The 18,403-nt window shown below is 33.2% G+C and overlaps 1 protein-coding gene across 1 annotated transcript in view; it reads left to right on the forward strand.

The window, feature by feature from the left end:
- Positions 1-18,403, forward strand: part of patj (PATJ crumbs cell polarity complex component) — a 165,391-nt gene that overhangs the window by 56,296 nt on the left and 90,692 nt on the right. Inside the window, exons 27-29 of the mRNA XM_073843627.1 lie at positions 265-375; positions 3,699-3,758; positions 12,106-12,232. Coding sequence (XP_073699728.1) covers positions 265-375; positions 3,699-3,758; positions 12,106-12,232 — 298 coding nt within the window. The remainder of the gene's footprint in view (positions 1-264; positions 376-3,698; positions 3,759-12,105; positions 12,233-18,403) is intronic.

The following is an 18,403-nucleotide window of genomic DNA, read 5'->3' on the forward strand; positions in this document are numbered from 1 at the left end:
CTCTGGCTTGGTTCCTAACCATTTTAAAGGGACCTTAATCGGTGCCTTTTATTTATCCCTGAATGTTTAGTTCACCAAAAATGTTTTTAATTGCGCTTCCAGTACTTTTGCTACTATTCCGTATTTTGTGCACATGGTTGTGACATAATGTTCTCAAGAACCTGTTCTTGGCAAAACAGAACAGTCCCCTTTAAATCTTCTCTTATCACTTTCTCCTCCCTCTGTCCTCTCTCTTTTTTTTTCTCCGTCCTCTGTGATAAATAGGTTTGTGGAGTGGATTTGCAGAACGCCAGCCATGAGGAGGCAGTGCAGGCTATCAAAGCAGCGTCCAATCCTGTGGTCTTCGTCGTGCAGAGCCTGTCCTCCACTCCACGGGTAAACCTGCCATTTCAAACTCCATTTAAAACACCATCATCTTCTCTTGCCTCTGTGCACCTCAGATATGACCCCCCCCCCACCACCACCACCTACCCGTTCATGCTTGAGTGCTTTCATTTATGAAAATAGGGGCAATTCATTTCCAGTTCAACAATATTAAATCCACTCAGGGCTGGTAAATGACGCTGCACTCTTTAGCCACTTCCTGCTGAACCTCTGTTGTCAAAGGTCTAGCACTCATTCGATGTGCTTCTATATTGTAGTTTTTGCGTTTTTGCAAGTTCTATGCATCCTTGACTTTGCATAAGCGTAAAAAGCATAAGCATAAACCTTAATAGTAATATATTTAAATTTTGTAATAAAATTATATAAATGTATAAATAGTACTGTGATAAATAAATATGAAATGATTCAATAATCATATGTATTTATTAATAGTAATTACTTAAAATTCGTATGAAAAGGAAGCGTACATTAATTTTACATATTATATATAATAAATTATATTATGTGTATGTAATATTGTACGTATATTTACCATTGTAACACTTTTAAACATTTATATATTGTAACAAGTTAATAATGAATAATTATAATAGTCAAGTGTGTATGTATATTATTATACAAATCATATTTACTCAGATTACTTAAAATTCACAAAAACACAAAAAATATTATCCATTGACAGTCTATGATACATTTTTAAAACTTAATTTTAATATAACTGTTTAAATAAAACATGTAATAGTTATAACAAATAATCATATGTATTAAGTAATTACTTAATGCGTATGAAAATAAAAAGTTAGCAAAATGTACATTTATTTTGCATAATGTATATAATATTATATAATATATTGTGTTTATGTAATATTGCACATATATTTAATGTTGTTATAGTTCAGATATTGTATTGTATTAGTCATTATTATAATTAAAATAATCGAGTCTGTATATATTATACAAATCATATTTGCTCAGACACTTTTTTTAAATAAACAATGTTTTTTTTATTTTAATTAATTTATATACATGATACAGGTGTAGATTCCTGATTGTGCAAGTAATTTATTATCCATTGACAAAGTCTTTAATATTTTTTTAACTTTAATATTAATATTAAAATTTTGCAATAAAATTATATAAATGTATAAATAATACTTGTAATAATTCTAACAAATAATCATATGTAATTATTAATAGCAATTACTTAATGTGTATGTAAATGAAAAGTTCACAAAATTGTAACAAGTTATCATTGTTATAATTAATAATTAGAATAATCGAGTTTGAATATATTATTATACAAATCAAATTTATTCAAATTTCTTAAAATTCACAAAAACATTGTTTATTTTAAAAACATTAAAAACAAAAATGATATAAACCTATAAATGATATAAACCTATAAATACATGTAATAAAAACAAAAAGTTTGTCAAATATACGTTCATTTCACATAATATTATAAATATATTATATAATATATAAAGTGTATATGTAATATTGTACATATATTTAACATGTTGCAAAATACATGATTTTTTAAAAAAATGTTACAAAGTTATCATTAATATAATTTATAATTACAATAATTGAGTATGTATACATTATACAAATCATATTTACTCAAACATTTTTTTTAAATAAACAATGTTTCTTATTTTGAGTAATTTATATGCGTGATACAGGTGTTATATTCCTGATTGATATAATATTATAAGTAATTTATTATCCATTGACAGTCTAAAATTTTGTAATAAAATTATATAAATAAATGTAATAGTTGTGACAAATAATCATATGCAATTATTAATAGTAATTAAACCTTAATTTTGTAATAAAAATATATAAATGTATAAACAATATATGTAAAGGTTATAACAAATCATGTAATTATTTATAGTAATTACTTAAAATCCATATGTAAATGAAAATTTAGCTAAATATACATTAATTTTACATAATATTATATATGCAATATTGTGCATATATTTAACATTTTAATATTTTTAACCATTTAGATACAAGTTATCATTATTATAATTAATAATTATACTGATCGTCTCTAATGCTAATTTATTATTATGCAAGTCATGTGTACGTATGTGTGTGTGTGTGTGTGTGTGTGTGTGTGTGTGTATATACAATATTTACTCAAATTAACTAAAATTTGCACACAAAAAAAACATTTAAGTATTCGATACATTTTCAAACCTTAATAGTAATATGTAAATTTTGGGTAACACTTTACAATAAGGTTCATTAGTTAAACATTAACTAATGTATTAACTAACATGAACTAACCATGAACAATACATTTGTTACTGTATTTACTAATCTTTATTAACATTAGTTAACGGAAATACAGTTGTTCATTGTTTGTTCATGTTAGTTCACACTGCATTAACTAATGTTAACAAAATTTTAATAATGTATTAGTAAATGTTGAAATTAACATTAACAAAGATTAATAAATGCTGTATAAGTGCAGTTCATTATTAGTTCATGTTAACTAATGTGGTTAACTAATGTTAACTAATGAACCTTATTGTAAAGTGTTACCAAATTTTGTAATAAACTTCTAGAAATGTGATAATAATACATGTAATAGATCAATAAGAAATGTAATTCACAAAATCAGTTTATTTTCTATTAGCCAAATCATTGGCTAACTGCCGGCCAGTTATGTGGCTTGGCCGATATGTTTTTCTGTCAGTTATTCTTTAAATAATAAAACAAGTTGAATATAGAAATTGGGGCTAAAAAGTGAGTTGGAAATATGCATTACTAGAAACCTACAGGATGATTTTTGCTTCACAATATTGGGGTCAGAGAGCAGCACACAGGCCTCCAGCAGCATCCTTATTAAGCATCTGTGTGATTTGAGGCTAGAAGCTCTTCCTGAACCTGTCTGTGTCGACCCTAAGGCTGCGGTCGCATCTTGTGCACTGGCAAGCAGAGCTGTTGTTTCATGTAACTTAATGATTTTTTTTGGCCTTCGTTCAGATGCCCTGCAGGTCGGGTGCTTCGACCTCAGCGTCCATACAAACGGAGGATCTCCTGTGCCGTGTGCTAATCCCTCCTGATTGGATGCTTTCAATAGTAATAGCGACATTAACGGGATGTCAATGATTGATGTCTTTCTCTGTCTGAGATAATTGATTTTGTTCGCTCTCAGCCCCTGTCTGGGAATGCACAGATCTCTTGAGCTGTTGTGTCCGGGTTTGTTATCCATGAGGCTGACTGTGTGTGTGTGTGTGTGTGTGTGTGTGTGTGTGTGTGTGTGTGTGTGTGTGTGTGTGTGTGTGTGTTCGCAGCCTGCTTCAGTGACGGCCCCCACCATTAGACAGCACAAGGCTAAGAGGAAAGCCGTCCAGGTGAGTTACAAATCTGTGCTCTGCTGTGGCTTTTTCACCCTCAGCTCTGGGCTTTTCACCCCAAATCCTGTGGGAATATACATATACTGAGAGATATTGAAACTAGATATGTTTATTTAATGTGTGTACCTAATTATTCTCCTAATTTCATTATTATTATAGTATTATTATATTAATAGGATTTTTAATAAGAGTTGAGATTTCTTTTAGTGCTGTCAAATCGTTTAATCACGATTAATCGCATCCAAAATAAAAGTTTAACGTAATAAAATGTAATTTATATACATGTACATGTATATATGTGTATCTGTTGATAGATATAATTGTATCATTATATTAATAGAATTTATAATAATAGTTTAGAATTTTGTGTGGTGTCAAATCGATTAATCGCAATTAATCGCATCCAAAATAAAAATTTAACATAATAAAATGTAATTTATGTACATGTATATATGTGTATCTGTTGATAGATATAATTGTATCATTATATTAATAGAATTTATAATAATAGTTTAGAATTTTTTTTGTGGTGTCAAATCGATTAATCGCAATTAATCGCATCCAAAATAAAAGTTTAACATAATAAAATGTAATTTATATACATGTATATATGTGTATCTGTTGATAGATATAATTGTATCATTATATTAATAGAATTTATAATAATAGTTTAGAATTTTTTTGTGGTGTCAAATCGATTAATCGCAATTAATCGCATCCAAAATAAAAGTTTAACATAATAAAATGTAATTTATATACATGTACATGTATATATGTGTATTTGTTAACAGAAATATACACAGTACAAACACATATGTAAACGCAAACTTTAATTTTAGATGCGATTAATTGTGATTAATCTGTTTGACAGCACTGATTTTTACAAATAAATTTGTATTTTAAATTTTTAAAAATCCTATTTTCAGCTTAATTTTTCATTTTATTGTATCATTAAATTAATAGAATTTTTAATAATAGTTTGGATTTCTTTTAGTGCTGTCAAATCGATTAATCGCGATTAATCGCATCCAAAATGAAAGTTTAACATAAAATGTAATTTATATACATGTACATGTATATATGTGTATCTATTAATAGAAATGTACACAGTATAAACACATATGTAAACACAAAATTTAACTTTAGTTGATTAATCGTGATTAATCGATTTGACAGCACTTTCATTTGAATAAAAAAAATCGGCTTAATTTTTCATTTTATTGTGTGTGTGTGTGTGTATGTATGTATGTGTGTATATATATGTATATATGTATGTATGTGTGTGTGTATATATATATATATATATATATATATATATATATATATATATATATATATATATATATATATATATATTAGTGGTGGGCCGTTATCGGCGTTAACGTGCTGCGTTAACGTGAAACTCTTATCACGCGATAAAAAAAATATCGCCGTTAATCTATTCTCAAATTTGGGTTGGGAGCTGGGTCTAACTACGCAAACTATGATGACTTTCACCTTGATAGTTTAACGCGGATGAAGACTGTAGAATATGGTCGCGCGTTTAAGTCTCCTCCGCCAAAACACAGACGGGATCGCGTCGTCCTCCATTCATAAAAACCGAATCTACTATAGCGAAATGCCACGTAAATTCGTCGTTTTTTGGATTCATAAATCAAATGTTGGTCTGTCACTTAATTCAAATCGCGATATGGACTAGTGTATGTGAAAACTGAAATGCAAAAAGACCGTTTTAATATGAATCCGATATGTTCCTTTTGCCTAACTGTATTTATGAATGGTGGAGACGAGCTATTACTACACGCATACTGAAACACACGTGACGCTCCCGGTAATTTTTGGCATTTTCATCTCACATGAACAGATAAACTCAATCTCCCAAACTGCTGTGAGTGTCACTTTTACCGTTTCATTTGAGAAAACTAGCATCATATCATACTGTATGACACAGAAACGTCATGGCAACCTGTCAAAATAAAAGTACGGTGAAACATCTAATGGGTTGGGTAGGTGTTGACGTTAAAAAAAAAACCACAATCTAATAGGGAGAAAAAATAATTTCAGTGTTAGTTAGTTAGTAAACACAAGTACATCTAATTGAACATAATTTATTTTCATCAACAAATTATCATAGAACAGCTTTATGAGCTTTATGATCCATTCTCAAAGACTTTAAGTCATTATTTGGGTAGCACACATATTCTGAATGCCTTCAGCAGAATTCAAATTAGCCATTTTAATCTAGATTAATCTAGATTAATTCCAAGATTTAATCTAGATTAATCTAGATTAAAAAAATTAATCTATGCCCACCCCTAATATATATATATATATATATATTAGTACAAACACATATGAACACACACTTGGAATTTTGAATGTGATTTACTCTTAATTAATCGATTTGACCGCACTATTTTTTTTTTTTTATAAATTATATAAAAATTTCAGAAACCTAATTTTCAGGCTTAATTTGGATTTTGAATGATAAATCTTTGATAAATGTTTAAATCGTAATAGTTATATTTACATTTTGTTATACAATTATAAAAATATAAAATAATGCATTTAAAATGTATTTATAATGATTATAAAAAATATGTTGCAATTTGAACTGTTCATTTAGTGTAATTATTTAAAAGTGATTAAAAAATTTTAACCTAACAATACCTAATTTTTATTGTATCATTATAATAATAGAATTTCTAATAATAGTTTAGTTTTTTTTTTAGTGCTGTCAAATCAATTAATCACAATTTATTGCATCCAAAAAAGGTTGTGTTTGCATAATAAAATGTAATTTTCTTAAATATATACATGTATATAAATTTAAATATAAATATACACAGTACAAAAACATATGTAAACAAACTTTTATTTTGGATGTGATTAATCGATTTGACAGCACTCATTTTTTAAATGAATTATATCACAACCCAATTAATCTTATAATCTTATTGTATCATTATATTAATAAAAAAAGAGTAATTGTTTAGAATTTTTCAGTGCTGTGATTAATCGCGATTAATTGCATCGAAAATAAAGGTTTGTGTTTACAAAACAAAATTTAATTTCTTACCAATATAAATGTTTATGGTGGTTATGTTTATACATATATTTACATATATAAAGATACACAGTACAAACATGTAAACACAAACTTTTATTTCAGATGCGATTAATCAATTAATTGCAATGAATTGATTTAACAGCAGTAATTTTGATAAATTATATCAGAATTTCAAAAACCTCATATTTAGGCAGAATTTATTATTTGAACCCAATTAATCTCTTAATTGTATTGCATAATTATATTAATACTATTATAATACTAATATTTTAGTGGTGAAATCGATTAATCGTGATTAATCTCATCCACAATAAAAGTTTGTGTTTACATAATACATTTAAATTTCTTAAATATATGTATGGATGTGTGTTTATATATACACACACACACACACACAATTATACACAGTACAAACACTTGTGTAAACACAAACCTTTATTTTGGATGTGATTAATCATGATTAATCGCAATTAATCGGTTTGACAGCACTAATTTTTAAAACAAATTATATCAGAATTTCAAAAATTGTTTAAAAACAGTTTTCAGTTTTAATTTAGATTTTGAATGCTAGATTTTCAGTGTGGCCTCAGACTTCTGTACCTTATTTTATATCAGTGGATAAACTGATAGATATTGCAGCTAGGGCTGTTGATTTACTGTGTGTAATTATTTAAAATAATGAGCTAAAAATAGAAACTAGCAAGACTGTGTTATTTTAATAATATTTTTATTTAAAAAAAAAATTTGTTGTAGTTTTTATTAATTTTATTTATTACTTATTTACTTACTCACCCACTCACTTACTCACACATTGAGAATGCTAATCCAAAGCCAAATCAAATAGCATGGGCACAAGTATACAAGACCCTTTGAATACATAATATTGTCCGTCTGTGCTAGAGCTCAAATCAGCAGCATTCACTGCAATATGATTCTCACTGGAACTGCAGTGTCCGTAATGATCCATTATTAGGTCCCAGCTGCCTGTAATGATCACAATCTGGGTCTCTTTGCAAAGAAGCTGAATGCTGTATTTATTATGGGTCTGTTTCAAGATGTCCACTAGTGTAAGTGTCTTTGGTTGGTTTGCACTCACATCAAAGCACAACCCATCACAATCTGTTATAACCCTCATCACAAGACAGAATCAAGAGAGAAAATGAAAGAGGACAAATGTGCACCAGCAAGACCATGTTTCTGAGAAATGGTGTCTCGTCCCAAGAGACCAGGGGAAGAATCCTGATGTTAAATCTTCTAGATACCTCTGGTGTCACTGTATTTTGATTAAAACTGTTTTATCTAGCAATTAATTTGAAATGACGGTAATTTGCCTAATTGCTCCTTCATCCATTAGTTGCATTCGGCTCCCGAGGCTACGTGATTATTCACCGCAATCAGAATATGGGGCCCTCTAATTACACCCTGCAAATTTAATTAACATTTCAGCTCGTATCTGAAGACAAACTTGTGCTGCTTTCTATTTCTGGTGGTACTTTGAGAAAGAAAATGGAAATTTAGCTTTAGAAATGGGAACAGAAACAGACTAGATAGAAGAATTGACTGTTATAGTGAGTTATAAACAATTTTTCTCCACATATTGTGTGCAAAATTGTTTGTTTGCTAACATAGGAAAATTACCTCTGATTGCTAATTTCACATCTCTTGTACACATTAGCAGTCATTCTCCGTACGTATAGTTCTTCCCATCATTCATTAGCTATTAATCAACAGCAAGTGTGACTCTCAGGAGCAGTGAAACATTACGCCACCCTTCTGTAAGCGCAGCTAATCGCTGATTAATGCTAATACAACCGATAGAGCTAACAGCATAGCAGCTAACATGAGCTACTATAGTCTTGATTACACACTGTCGTTATTTAGTGTTATTTAGCATGTATGTTCAATGTATTGTTAAACATACCTCCCAAACCTTCAGTGTTAAAACTACCCTGAAACTACACTAGAAACTGTGTAAAGACGTGATAAAAAATAACCAGAACAACTTAGACATTGCATAGTAATATGCTAACAACTTGTAAAACCACAAACATTGCACAGCAATGTGCTAAACAATAACTAATTACTAGGAGCACCCTAGGAGTTACATAGCAGTGTGCTGCTCAAAAAACTACTCAAAACACTGTAGAAATCTTGTTGACGTGCTTAAAAATATTTGGAGGACTGTACAAATTGGACAGGAACATGCTAAAAACTACACAGAACACTGTAGAAATCACGTTGAAGTTCTATAAATTCAAAATGTAGACATGCTAAAAACTACTTAGGACACTCTAGAAAATGCATGTTTATATATTAAAAATACTTGGAACACTCTAATTGCATGATGGCATTCTAAAAAATTGTTTTTGAACAATCTAGAAATCGCTGTTGGTGTTCTTTGAACTACTCGGAACATTCTAGTAATCACATGACAACATTCTAAAAACTACTCAGAATTCTCTAGTAATCACATGACGACATGTTAAAAACTACTCTAGAAATCACATATTGATGTTCTGAAAACAAATAAATACTATTAATCGCATGACAGCATTCTAAACTCTAGAAATTGCATGGAAACATACTAAAAACTACTCAGAACACTCTAGAAATTGCATATTGGAATTCTAATAACTACTCTGAACACTAGCAATCACATGACGACATTCTAAAAACTGCAAGAAACACTTTAGAAATTACATGACAATGTTCTTGAAAATACTTAGAACACTCTAGAAATTGCATATTAATGTTCTAAAAACTACTCGGAATACTCTAGTAATCGCATAACAGCGTTCTAAAAACTACTTGGAACACTCTAGAACTCTCATAGAGACATGCTAAAAACTACTTGAAACACTCTAGAAATTGCATATTAATGTTCTAAAAACTACTCGGAATACTCTAGTAATCGCATAACAGCGTTCTAAAAACTATTTGGAACACTCTAGAAATCGCTTAAACACTATAAACTACTCTGAACACTCTAGAAATTGCATATTGGCATTCTAAAAACTACTCAGAACACTACTCACATGACGACGTTCTGAAAAACTACTCGAAACACTTTAGAAATTACATGACAACATTTTGAAAAAATACTCAGAACACTCTAGAAATTGCGTATTGATGTTCTAAAAACTACTCGGAGTACTCTAGTAATCGCATGACGACGTTCTAAAAACTACTTGGAACACTCTAGAACTCATAGAGACATGCTAAAAACTACTTGGAAACACTAGAAATCATATATTGATGTTCTAAAAACTACTCTGAATACTCTAGAAATTAGGGCTGCACGATAAATCGCATGCTATTGTCATGCGTATCTATCAGTAAAGCTGGTTCTGTGATTAGTAGTAAATCTCCATCACGTGCATTCAGATGGCGCGGTATTTAAAACACTGAGCCGTAGATCACTGAAAAGCTACGCAATTTCACGTTCAAAATCGAATTCGATTCATCCGCGATTTTGAACGCGAAATTGCATTGCTTTTCAGTGATCTATGGCTCAGTGTTTTAAATACCGCGCCATCTGAATGCGATTGTAATCGCATGCGGTTTATCGTGCAGCCCTACTAGAAATCACATATTAATGCTCTAAAAACTATTCTGAACACTAGTAATTGCATGACGACTTTCTAAAAACTACTCTGAACACTCTAGAAATTGAATGACAACATTCTAAAAACTACTCGGTGCACTCTAGAAATCACATATTGATGCTCTTAAAACTATTATGAAGACTCTAATAATTGCATGACGACACCCTAAAAACTACTCTGAACACTCTAGAAATTGCATGACAACTTTCTAAAAACTACTCGGTGCACTCTAGAAAACATATTGACATTCTAAAAACTATTCGGAATACTCTAGTAATAGAACTCTCATATTGATGTTATAAAAACTACCAAGAATATGCCAGTAATCACATGACAACATACTTAAAACTTTTCAGAACTCTCTAGATATTGCGTATTGATGTTCTAAAAACTACTCGGAATACTCTAGTAATCGCATGACAACATTCTAAAAACTACTCTGTGCACTCTAGAAAACATTAATGTTCTAAAAACTATTCGGAATACTCTAGTAATAGAACTCTCATATTGATGTTATAAAAACTACCAAGAATATGCCAGTAATCGCATGACAACATTCTAAAAACTTTTCAGAACACTCTAGAAATTGCATATTGATGTGAGTAAAAAATACTCGGAATACTCTACTAATCGCATAACAGCATTCTAAAAACTACTTGGAACACTCTAGAAATCGCATATTGATGTTCTGAAAACTACTAAAAACTCTAGTAATCGCATGACAACATTCTAAAAACTATTAGGAACACTCAAGAAATTGCATGAAAACAATAAAAACTACTCAAAACCCTAGAAATTGCATATTAAAACTACTCGGAACACCTTAGAAATCACATAGCAACATGCTAAAAACTACTCTGAACATCCTAGTGACATATTTCATACATATTACATGCATATTTCAGAGTATACCCACAAATCTGTTGACAAGGGTGGACCACTGACCCATTAGGTCAAAGTGCATTTAAAGCACTTGGGTGTCCAATCCAAGCACAAATGGTAAATAGGCATCAAGAATCTGTAAAACAGTGTGAGTTGAAGTGCCTTGTATTGAGATGTTGATTACAACTCAAATGGTGGCTTTCCAGCAAATTATTCCATTGTCCATCTCCTGAGGCTTTTCTCTGCCAATGACTGTTTTACGACACCGCTTCTCGTAATAGCCCATTGCCTAATTTCACTACCAGTTACAGCTTTGTTCTTGCTTTTATTATTCACATTTCTCTCTTTCTAGTTTAGTGTCCCTTATTCATGCTTCATTGGGGTTTCTAAATTGTCTCTGCCTTTTGAGGAATAATACACCCAAAATTGAATAGAAAAGCATAGAAATGACTATTTCTTTCACTATATTCATAATCATCAGAAGTAGATTTGTAGGAGAAACCCAAACTCAAGTCATTATTTAAGAGCTGAATCAGTTTGATTAGTAAACAAATTAATCACTTGGATTGTTTTTTTGTGAACTGGATGAACTTTGTAATTAAGAAGATTAAAAAGACGTTTCATTTTGGTGTTTGCTATCCCTTTAAAATCATTGCATCTTTGTCTGTTTACAGTTTTCCCAACAGCATTCATTTATATTCATCTCTCAGTGTTTATTTGTTTGTTTGCATCCTCTATGGTGTCTTTCCACACTCTCTCTCACAGTCTCTTTGCTTTGCTCTTTTAGCAGAAAGCAGGACAGACCGGCGGCCCTCCACCAATGCGCCTCCCGCCACCCTACAGACCCCCCAGCCAAGTGCAGGAGGAGGAGCAGCAGGAGGAAGAAGAGAGGGAGGATGAGGAGCAAGCTAAAGGTGAGAGTCCAAACTGAACTATAAATCACTGGCTATGTTCGGAATCACATACTACCAACTAGTCTACTTTTTTGTAGCATAGATTAATTTCCATTATGCTAACTGGGCTGCACCTGCTGAATTAAACATGCAGCATAGAGAGGTCATGTGACTGCTATATACTGTTTGCACCATTTATCATTGTGCATATAGCCTAGTACGAATTAAGCAGTACACTATTGTTTTATTCCGAACATAGCCAGTGTCTTTCGAAGCATATTGCTTTAAACAATACTGTAGCCGTCCAATAAGATGTCCCCATTGCAGAGTCCCAGTACCAGATCTCATTCTCTCATTCTCTCAGTCTGAGCCGGCAGACTTTCTCAGCGTCACGCCGCCGCTCTAATCTCTTTCCACTTTGATGGTTCTCAATATGCTATGCAGGCAGCACGGCGTCTCCAAATCTTTGTTGCATTCTTGTCCGCCACCGGCCCTTTGACTGGCTCTGCCATCCGGCGAGCGCTTCTTGTAAAATCTTGTAGTGTGAAATTGAGTCTGCGTTGAGGTGTGTGGTATTTAGGAGATGGTGACTTGGATAGGACCAATGAAATGGTCACGTCCAGTTAAACTTGCAGTGGTTTGGTGTAGTAGTGGAAGATCCAGATTGGAAACTGAAGAGGGTTTGAGCTCTACAAGGGAAAATACATTACCTTTTAGTTTTGTGTCCCTTCTTCAGGATGGTCAAGGTTAGACTGCTGACCTTCACGTAAAACACTCAATCATCCCACAAGGGAATAATAGAATTGTACATTAAATCCACACGCTTATATCCATCACCACATGTAGGCTCTTTCAGTAGCTGTGGTCTTCGTATCAGTTTTTTAATTACTGAGTTGTGTTGCAGTGAAAAAAAGCACAGGTAGCACCAGTAGCTCACCAAGTGCGTAATAGTAATAGAAATGGCCATAAATCGGAGTTTTTTTTGTTGTTGTTAGTATAGTTTTTTGTTTGTTTTTGTTTTTTGTTGGTATTGTTTCTGTTGTTGTTGTTTGTTTCTGCATTTACCATGTATGTTTTTGCACTCCAAATAAAAAAAAAAAAAAGAAAAAAAAAAAAAAAGAATGCCATGCCACCTAAAGTAATGGCGCCACCCCATAGTCCAAAATTTGTATTAAATGGTGTGTGTTTTTTAAAGAACGTAAATCTATATATTTCAATTAAAGAGACATTGTTTATGTTATATTAAACCAAAGAAGTCAAATACCTAGTGTTCCCTTTAAAGGGGTCATCGGATGCAAAATGCACTTTTACATGTTGTTTGAACATTAATGTGTGTTGGCAGTTTGTGTACACAACCACCCTACAATGATAAAAATCCACCCAGTGGTATTTTTTATCTTTCAAAGTAATATCCCCTTTTTAAAATCAGGCCGCTCCCACGATAGTTGATTGACATGAGCGCCTTACCTTAGACCCGCCCTCACCGAGCTGAAATAGTCCGACTGTTTGGATGTAATAATGAACATAGCAGTCGTCATTTACTTCCGACATCTGAGCCGCTGAAGGCACAGAGGATTGCTTTCGTTTTTGAAAGGAAAGCGCTGATCCCGATCTACATTTGCGTCTATGTGCGTGCGAATCATTCATGATGCAGCTTCACCCACAGCAGAAGTGAGTATAAGGGTTTTTTATGCATCTTTGCAAATGGCCTTTCTTAATAATGTGCAAGTTAGCAAATCCCACGGCAGACGGGGCGGGGCGAGCAGAGCTCATTAGCATTTAAAGGAACGTGCAACAGAATAGCTCGCTCTAAAAAGGGCTGATTTTGACAAGGTAAAAAGAGTGTTTTTTTTACACTACCATTTGAGAAATTTTAACCAAAAGTATCTATGAAATAAGTGTTTAATTTTTTTCAATAAGCACATATCTTTTCAAAAACAACATACCTTTTTTCACAAATTTCAATGTATGTTTAGCGATCTAAGCCAGTAGTAATAGTGACAGTGTCATGTAAACATGCCTGAAGACATGAAAAGAGAAACAGATAAACCAAATCTGTTGAGTGAATCATTTATGCTGGAACCGCTCCGATTGATTCAAACTCGTGACTTCGATCATTCATTTCAATCAATTCACTAGCAAAAACCAGATCAAATTAAGAGCTGTTCATTTTTTAATTTCAACATCGTTTGTAATTATTTTAAAAAGCATGTAGTGAAGGGTGACACAAAGCTATTTGAAACTCTGAATCAGTTAAGCCATTGTGTTGCAAAATGATTTCAAAGCACTCCAATAGGATGCAAATTATTTGTTTCAGATCAGAACTTCAAATCCTGTATTGTGAATCATTTGCTTTAGATTGGGACTTCGGAGTGTGTATCGCAGATTTTTGATTTTAGATTGGAATGGGTTTCGTAAATCATTTTGCAAATTGAACGATTCAAATCAAATGATTCACGCTACCTGATTTGAAGTCCCAAGTCAAGTCACCTTTATTTATATAGCGCTTTCAACAATACAGATTGTGTCAAAGCAACTGCACAGTATTTAAACAGCACAATAGTGTGTAAGTAACGCATTATTGTAAACAATCAATTTTCAGTTAAAGGCAGTTCATCAATGAATTCAGTGATATCATCATCCAGTTCAGTTCAAATAGTATACAATATCGCTGGAAAGTGTCCCCAACTAAGCAAGCCATAGGCGACAGCGGCAAGGAACCAAAACTCCACAGGTGACAGAAATGGAGAAAAAAACCTTGGGAGAAACCAGGCTCAGTCGGGGGACCAGTTCTCCTCTGGCCAGACGAAACCAGCAGTTTGTACCAATGTCCGATTGTAGAGAACTCATCAGGTAGCGCCGATGGCCGTCTAGGTTGGCGAGGTCTTTAGTGATGATCCGTCTCTGGAGCTTATCTGGTTGACATTCAGGGCTATAGAAGACATCTCCAGGTGGTGATCCATGATCTAAGCTGGGTACGGACTGGATCCGGGGGACTGCAGTGACCATCTGATCCGGATACAGGCTGGGTCTGGTGGCTACGGTGACCTCGGAATAAGAATGAAACAGACTAATATTAGCGTAGATGCCATTCTTTTTACGATGCAACGAGTACATCAGGTGTTATGGGAAGTGTTTTCGGTTCCGGTTGACCTAATTAATGCAGCCTAACAATCCTTTAACGGATTTGAATTATAGGAATGTGTTAATGTTTTTATGTGTAAGCCAGGTTAAAGAGATGTGTCTTTAATCTAGATTTAAACTGACGGAGTGTGTCTGCCTCCCGAACAGTGTTAGGTAGATTGTTCCAGAGTTTAGGCGCTAGATAAGAAAATGATCTGCCACCCGTAGTTGATTTTGATATTCTAGGTATTATCAAATTTCCAGAATTTTGAGAACGCAGCGGATGTGAGGGACTATAATGCGATAGGAGCTCGCTCAAGTACTGAGGAGCTAAACCATTGAGGGCTTTATCAGTAATTAGCAAGATTTCAAAATCTATACGATGTTTTATAGGGAGCCAGTGCAGTGTTGACAGAAACCGGGCTAATATGGTCATACTTTCTAGTTCTAGTAAGAACTCTAGCTGCTGCATTTTGGACCAGCTGGAGTTTGTTTATTAAGCGTGCAGAACAACCACCCAATAAAGCATTACAATAATCTATCCTTGAGGTCATGAACGCATGAATTAATTTTTCAGCATTTGACATTGACAGCATAGGTTGTAATTTCGATATATTTTTGAGATGGAAAAATGCAGTTTTGCAAATGCTAGAAATGTGGCTTTCAAAGGAGAGATTGCTATCAAATAGCACACCTAGGTTCCTAACTGATGGCGACGAATTTACAGAGCAGCCATCTAGTATTAGACTGTGTTCTAGGTTATTGCTTGTGGAGGTTTTAGGTCCAATAATTAACACCTCTGTTTTTTCAGAATTTAACAGTAAGAAGTTATTCGCCATCCATTGTTTAATATCAGCTATGCATTCTGTTAGTTTTTCAAACTGGTATGTTTCGCCGGGCCGTGAAGAAATATAGAGCTGAGTATCATCAGCCTAACAATGAAAGCTAACACCATGTTTCCTGATGATATCTCCCAAGGGTAACATGTAAAGCGTAAAAAGTAATGGCCCTAGTACTGAGCCTTGAGGTACTCCATACTGCACTTGCGATTTAAATGATACCTCTTCATTTATTGCCACAAACTGATGACGGTCAGATAAGTACGATTTGAACCATGCCAGTGCACTACTATTAATGCCTACATAATTTTCAAGTCTATTTAAAAGAATGTTGTGGTAGTGGTATCAAATGCAGCACTAAGATCCAGTAGCACTAATAGAGAGATGCAACCACGATCGGTTGACAAGAGCAGGTCATTTGTAACTCTAATAAGAGCAGTCTCAGTGCTATGATACGGTCTAAAACCTGACTGGAAATCCTCACAGATACCATTTTTCTCTAAGAAGAAGCATAATTGTGAGGATACTACCTTTTCTAGTATCTTTGACAGAAAAGGGAGATTCGAAATTGGTCTGTAGTTAATTAATTCAGTGGGGTCAAGTTGTGGTTTTTTAATGAGTGGCTTAATAACAGCCAGTTTGAAGGTTTTGGGGACATATCCTAACGATAATGACGAATTAATAATATTTAGAAGAGGATCTATGACTTCTGGAAGTACCTCCTTTAGTAGATTAGATGGAATAGGGTCTAACATACATGTTGTGGGTTTAGATGATTTAACAAGTTTATAGAATTCTTCCTCTCCTATAATAGAGAATGAGTGGAATTGTTCCTCAGGAGATCTACAGCGCATTATCTGATGCGATACTGTAGCGGGCGGCTGTATGGTTACAATTTTATCTCTAATAGTGTCTAACTTGGAGGTAAAGTACATCATAAATTCATTACTGCTATGCTGTTGGGAAATGTCTGCACCTGTTGCTGCTATATTTTTCGTTAATTTAGCCACGGTATTGAACAAATACCTAGGGTTATGTTTGTTTTCTTCTAAGAGAGACGAAAAGTAATCCGATCTGGCAGTTTTTAAAGCTTTTCTATAAGATAAGTTACATTCATGCCAAGCAGTACGAAAAACCTCTAGTTTTGTTTTCCTCCAGCTGCGTTCCATTTTCCGTGCTTTTCTCTTTAGGGCGCGAGTGTGATCGTTATACCACGGTGTTACACTGTTTTTCTTAATCTTTTTTTAAGCGCACTGGAGCAACTGTATCTAAAGTGCTAGAAAAAACAGAGTCCATAGTTTCTATTACATTATCAAGTTTTTCTGAGCTATTGGATATTCTGAAGAATTCAGATAAGTCAGGAAGATTACTTACAAAGCAGTCTTTTGTAGTGGAAGTGATGGTTCTACCGTACTTGTAGCAAGGAGTTGAATTTACAGTTTTTGCTATCTGGAGTATACAAGAGACTAGATAATGATCTGAGATATCATCGCTTTGCTGCAGAATTTTAACGTCATTAACATCAATTCCATGTGACAGTATTAAATCTAGAGTATGATTTCAGCAATGAGTAGGTCCTGACACATGTTGTTTAAACCCAATAGAGTTCAGAATGTCTATAAATGCTGTTCCTAAAGCATCTTTTTCATTATCAACATGGATGTTAAAATCACCCGCTATTAAGACTTTATCTGCGGCCAACACTAACTCGGATAGAAAATCAGCAAATTCTTTAATAATGTCTGTATGGTGCCCTGGTGGCCTGTATACAGTAGCCAGTACAAACGTCATGGCAGATTTATCATTAGCACTTGTTTCTCTGGATAATGCTATATGAAGCACCATTACTTCAAACGAGTTATATTTGAAGCCCGTTCTCTGAGAGACATTGAGAATATTGCTATAAATAGTAGAAACACCTCCCCCTTTACCTTTTAGACGCGGTTCATGTTTATAACAGTAATCTTGGGGGGTGGACTCGTTTAAAATAATGTAATCGTCTGGTTTTAGCCAGGTTTCTGTCAAACAGAGCACATCTAGCTTATGATCAGTGTTCATATCATTTACAAAAAGTGCTTTCGTAGAAAGGGACCTGATATTCAATAAGCCAAGCTTTATCAATTGTTTCTCTGTATTATATATTTTTTTTATTTGTTGAACATCAATTAAATTGTTAGTCTTGATTTGGTTCAGGCGTTTTTTGTATTTTCTAGCTCGGGGGACAGACACA

This window comes from Garra rufa, chromosome 7 (assembly GCF_049309525.1).
Source record: "Garra rufa chromosome 7, GarRuf1.0, whole genome shotgun sequence".
Taxonomy (NCBI): domain Eukaryota; kingdom Metazoa; phylum Chordata; class Actinopteri; order Cypriniformes; family Cyprinidae; genus Garra; species Garra rufa.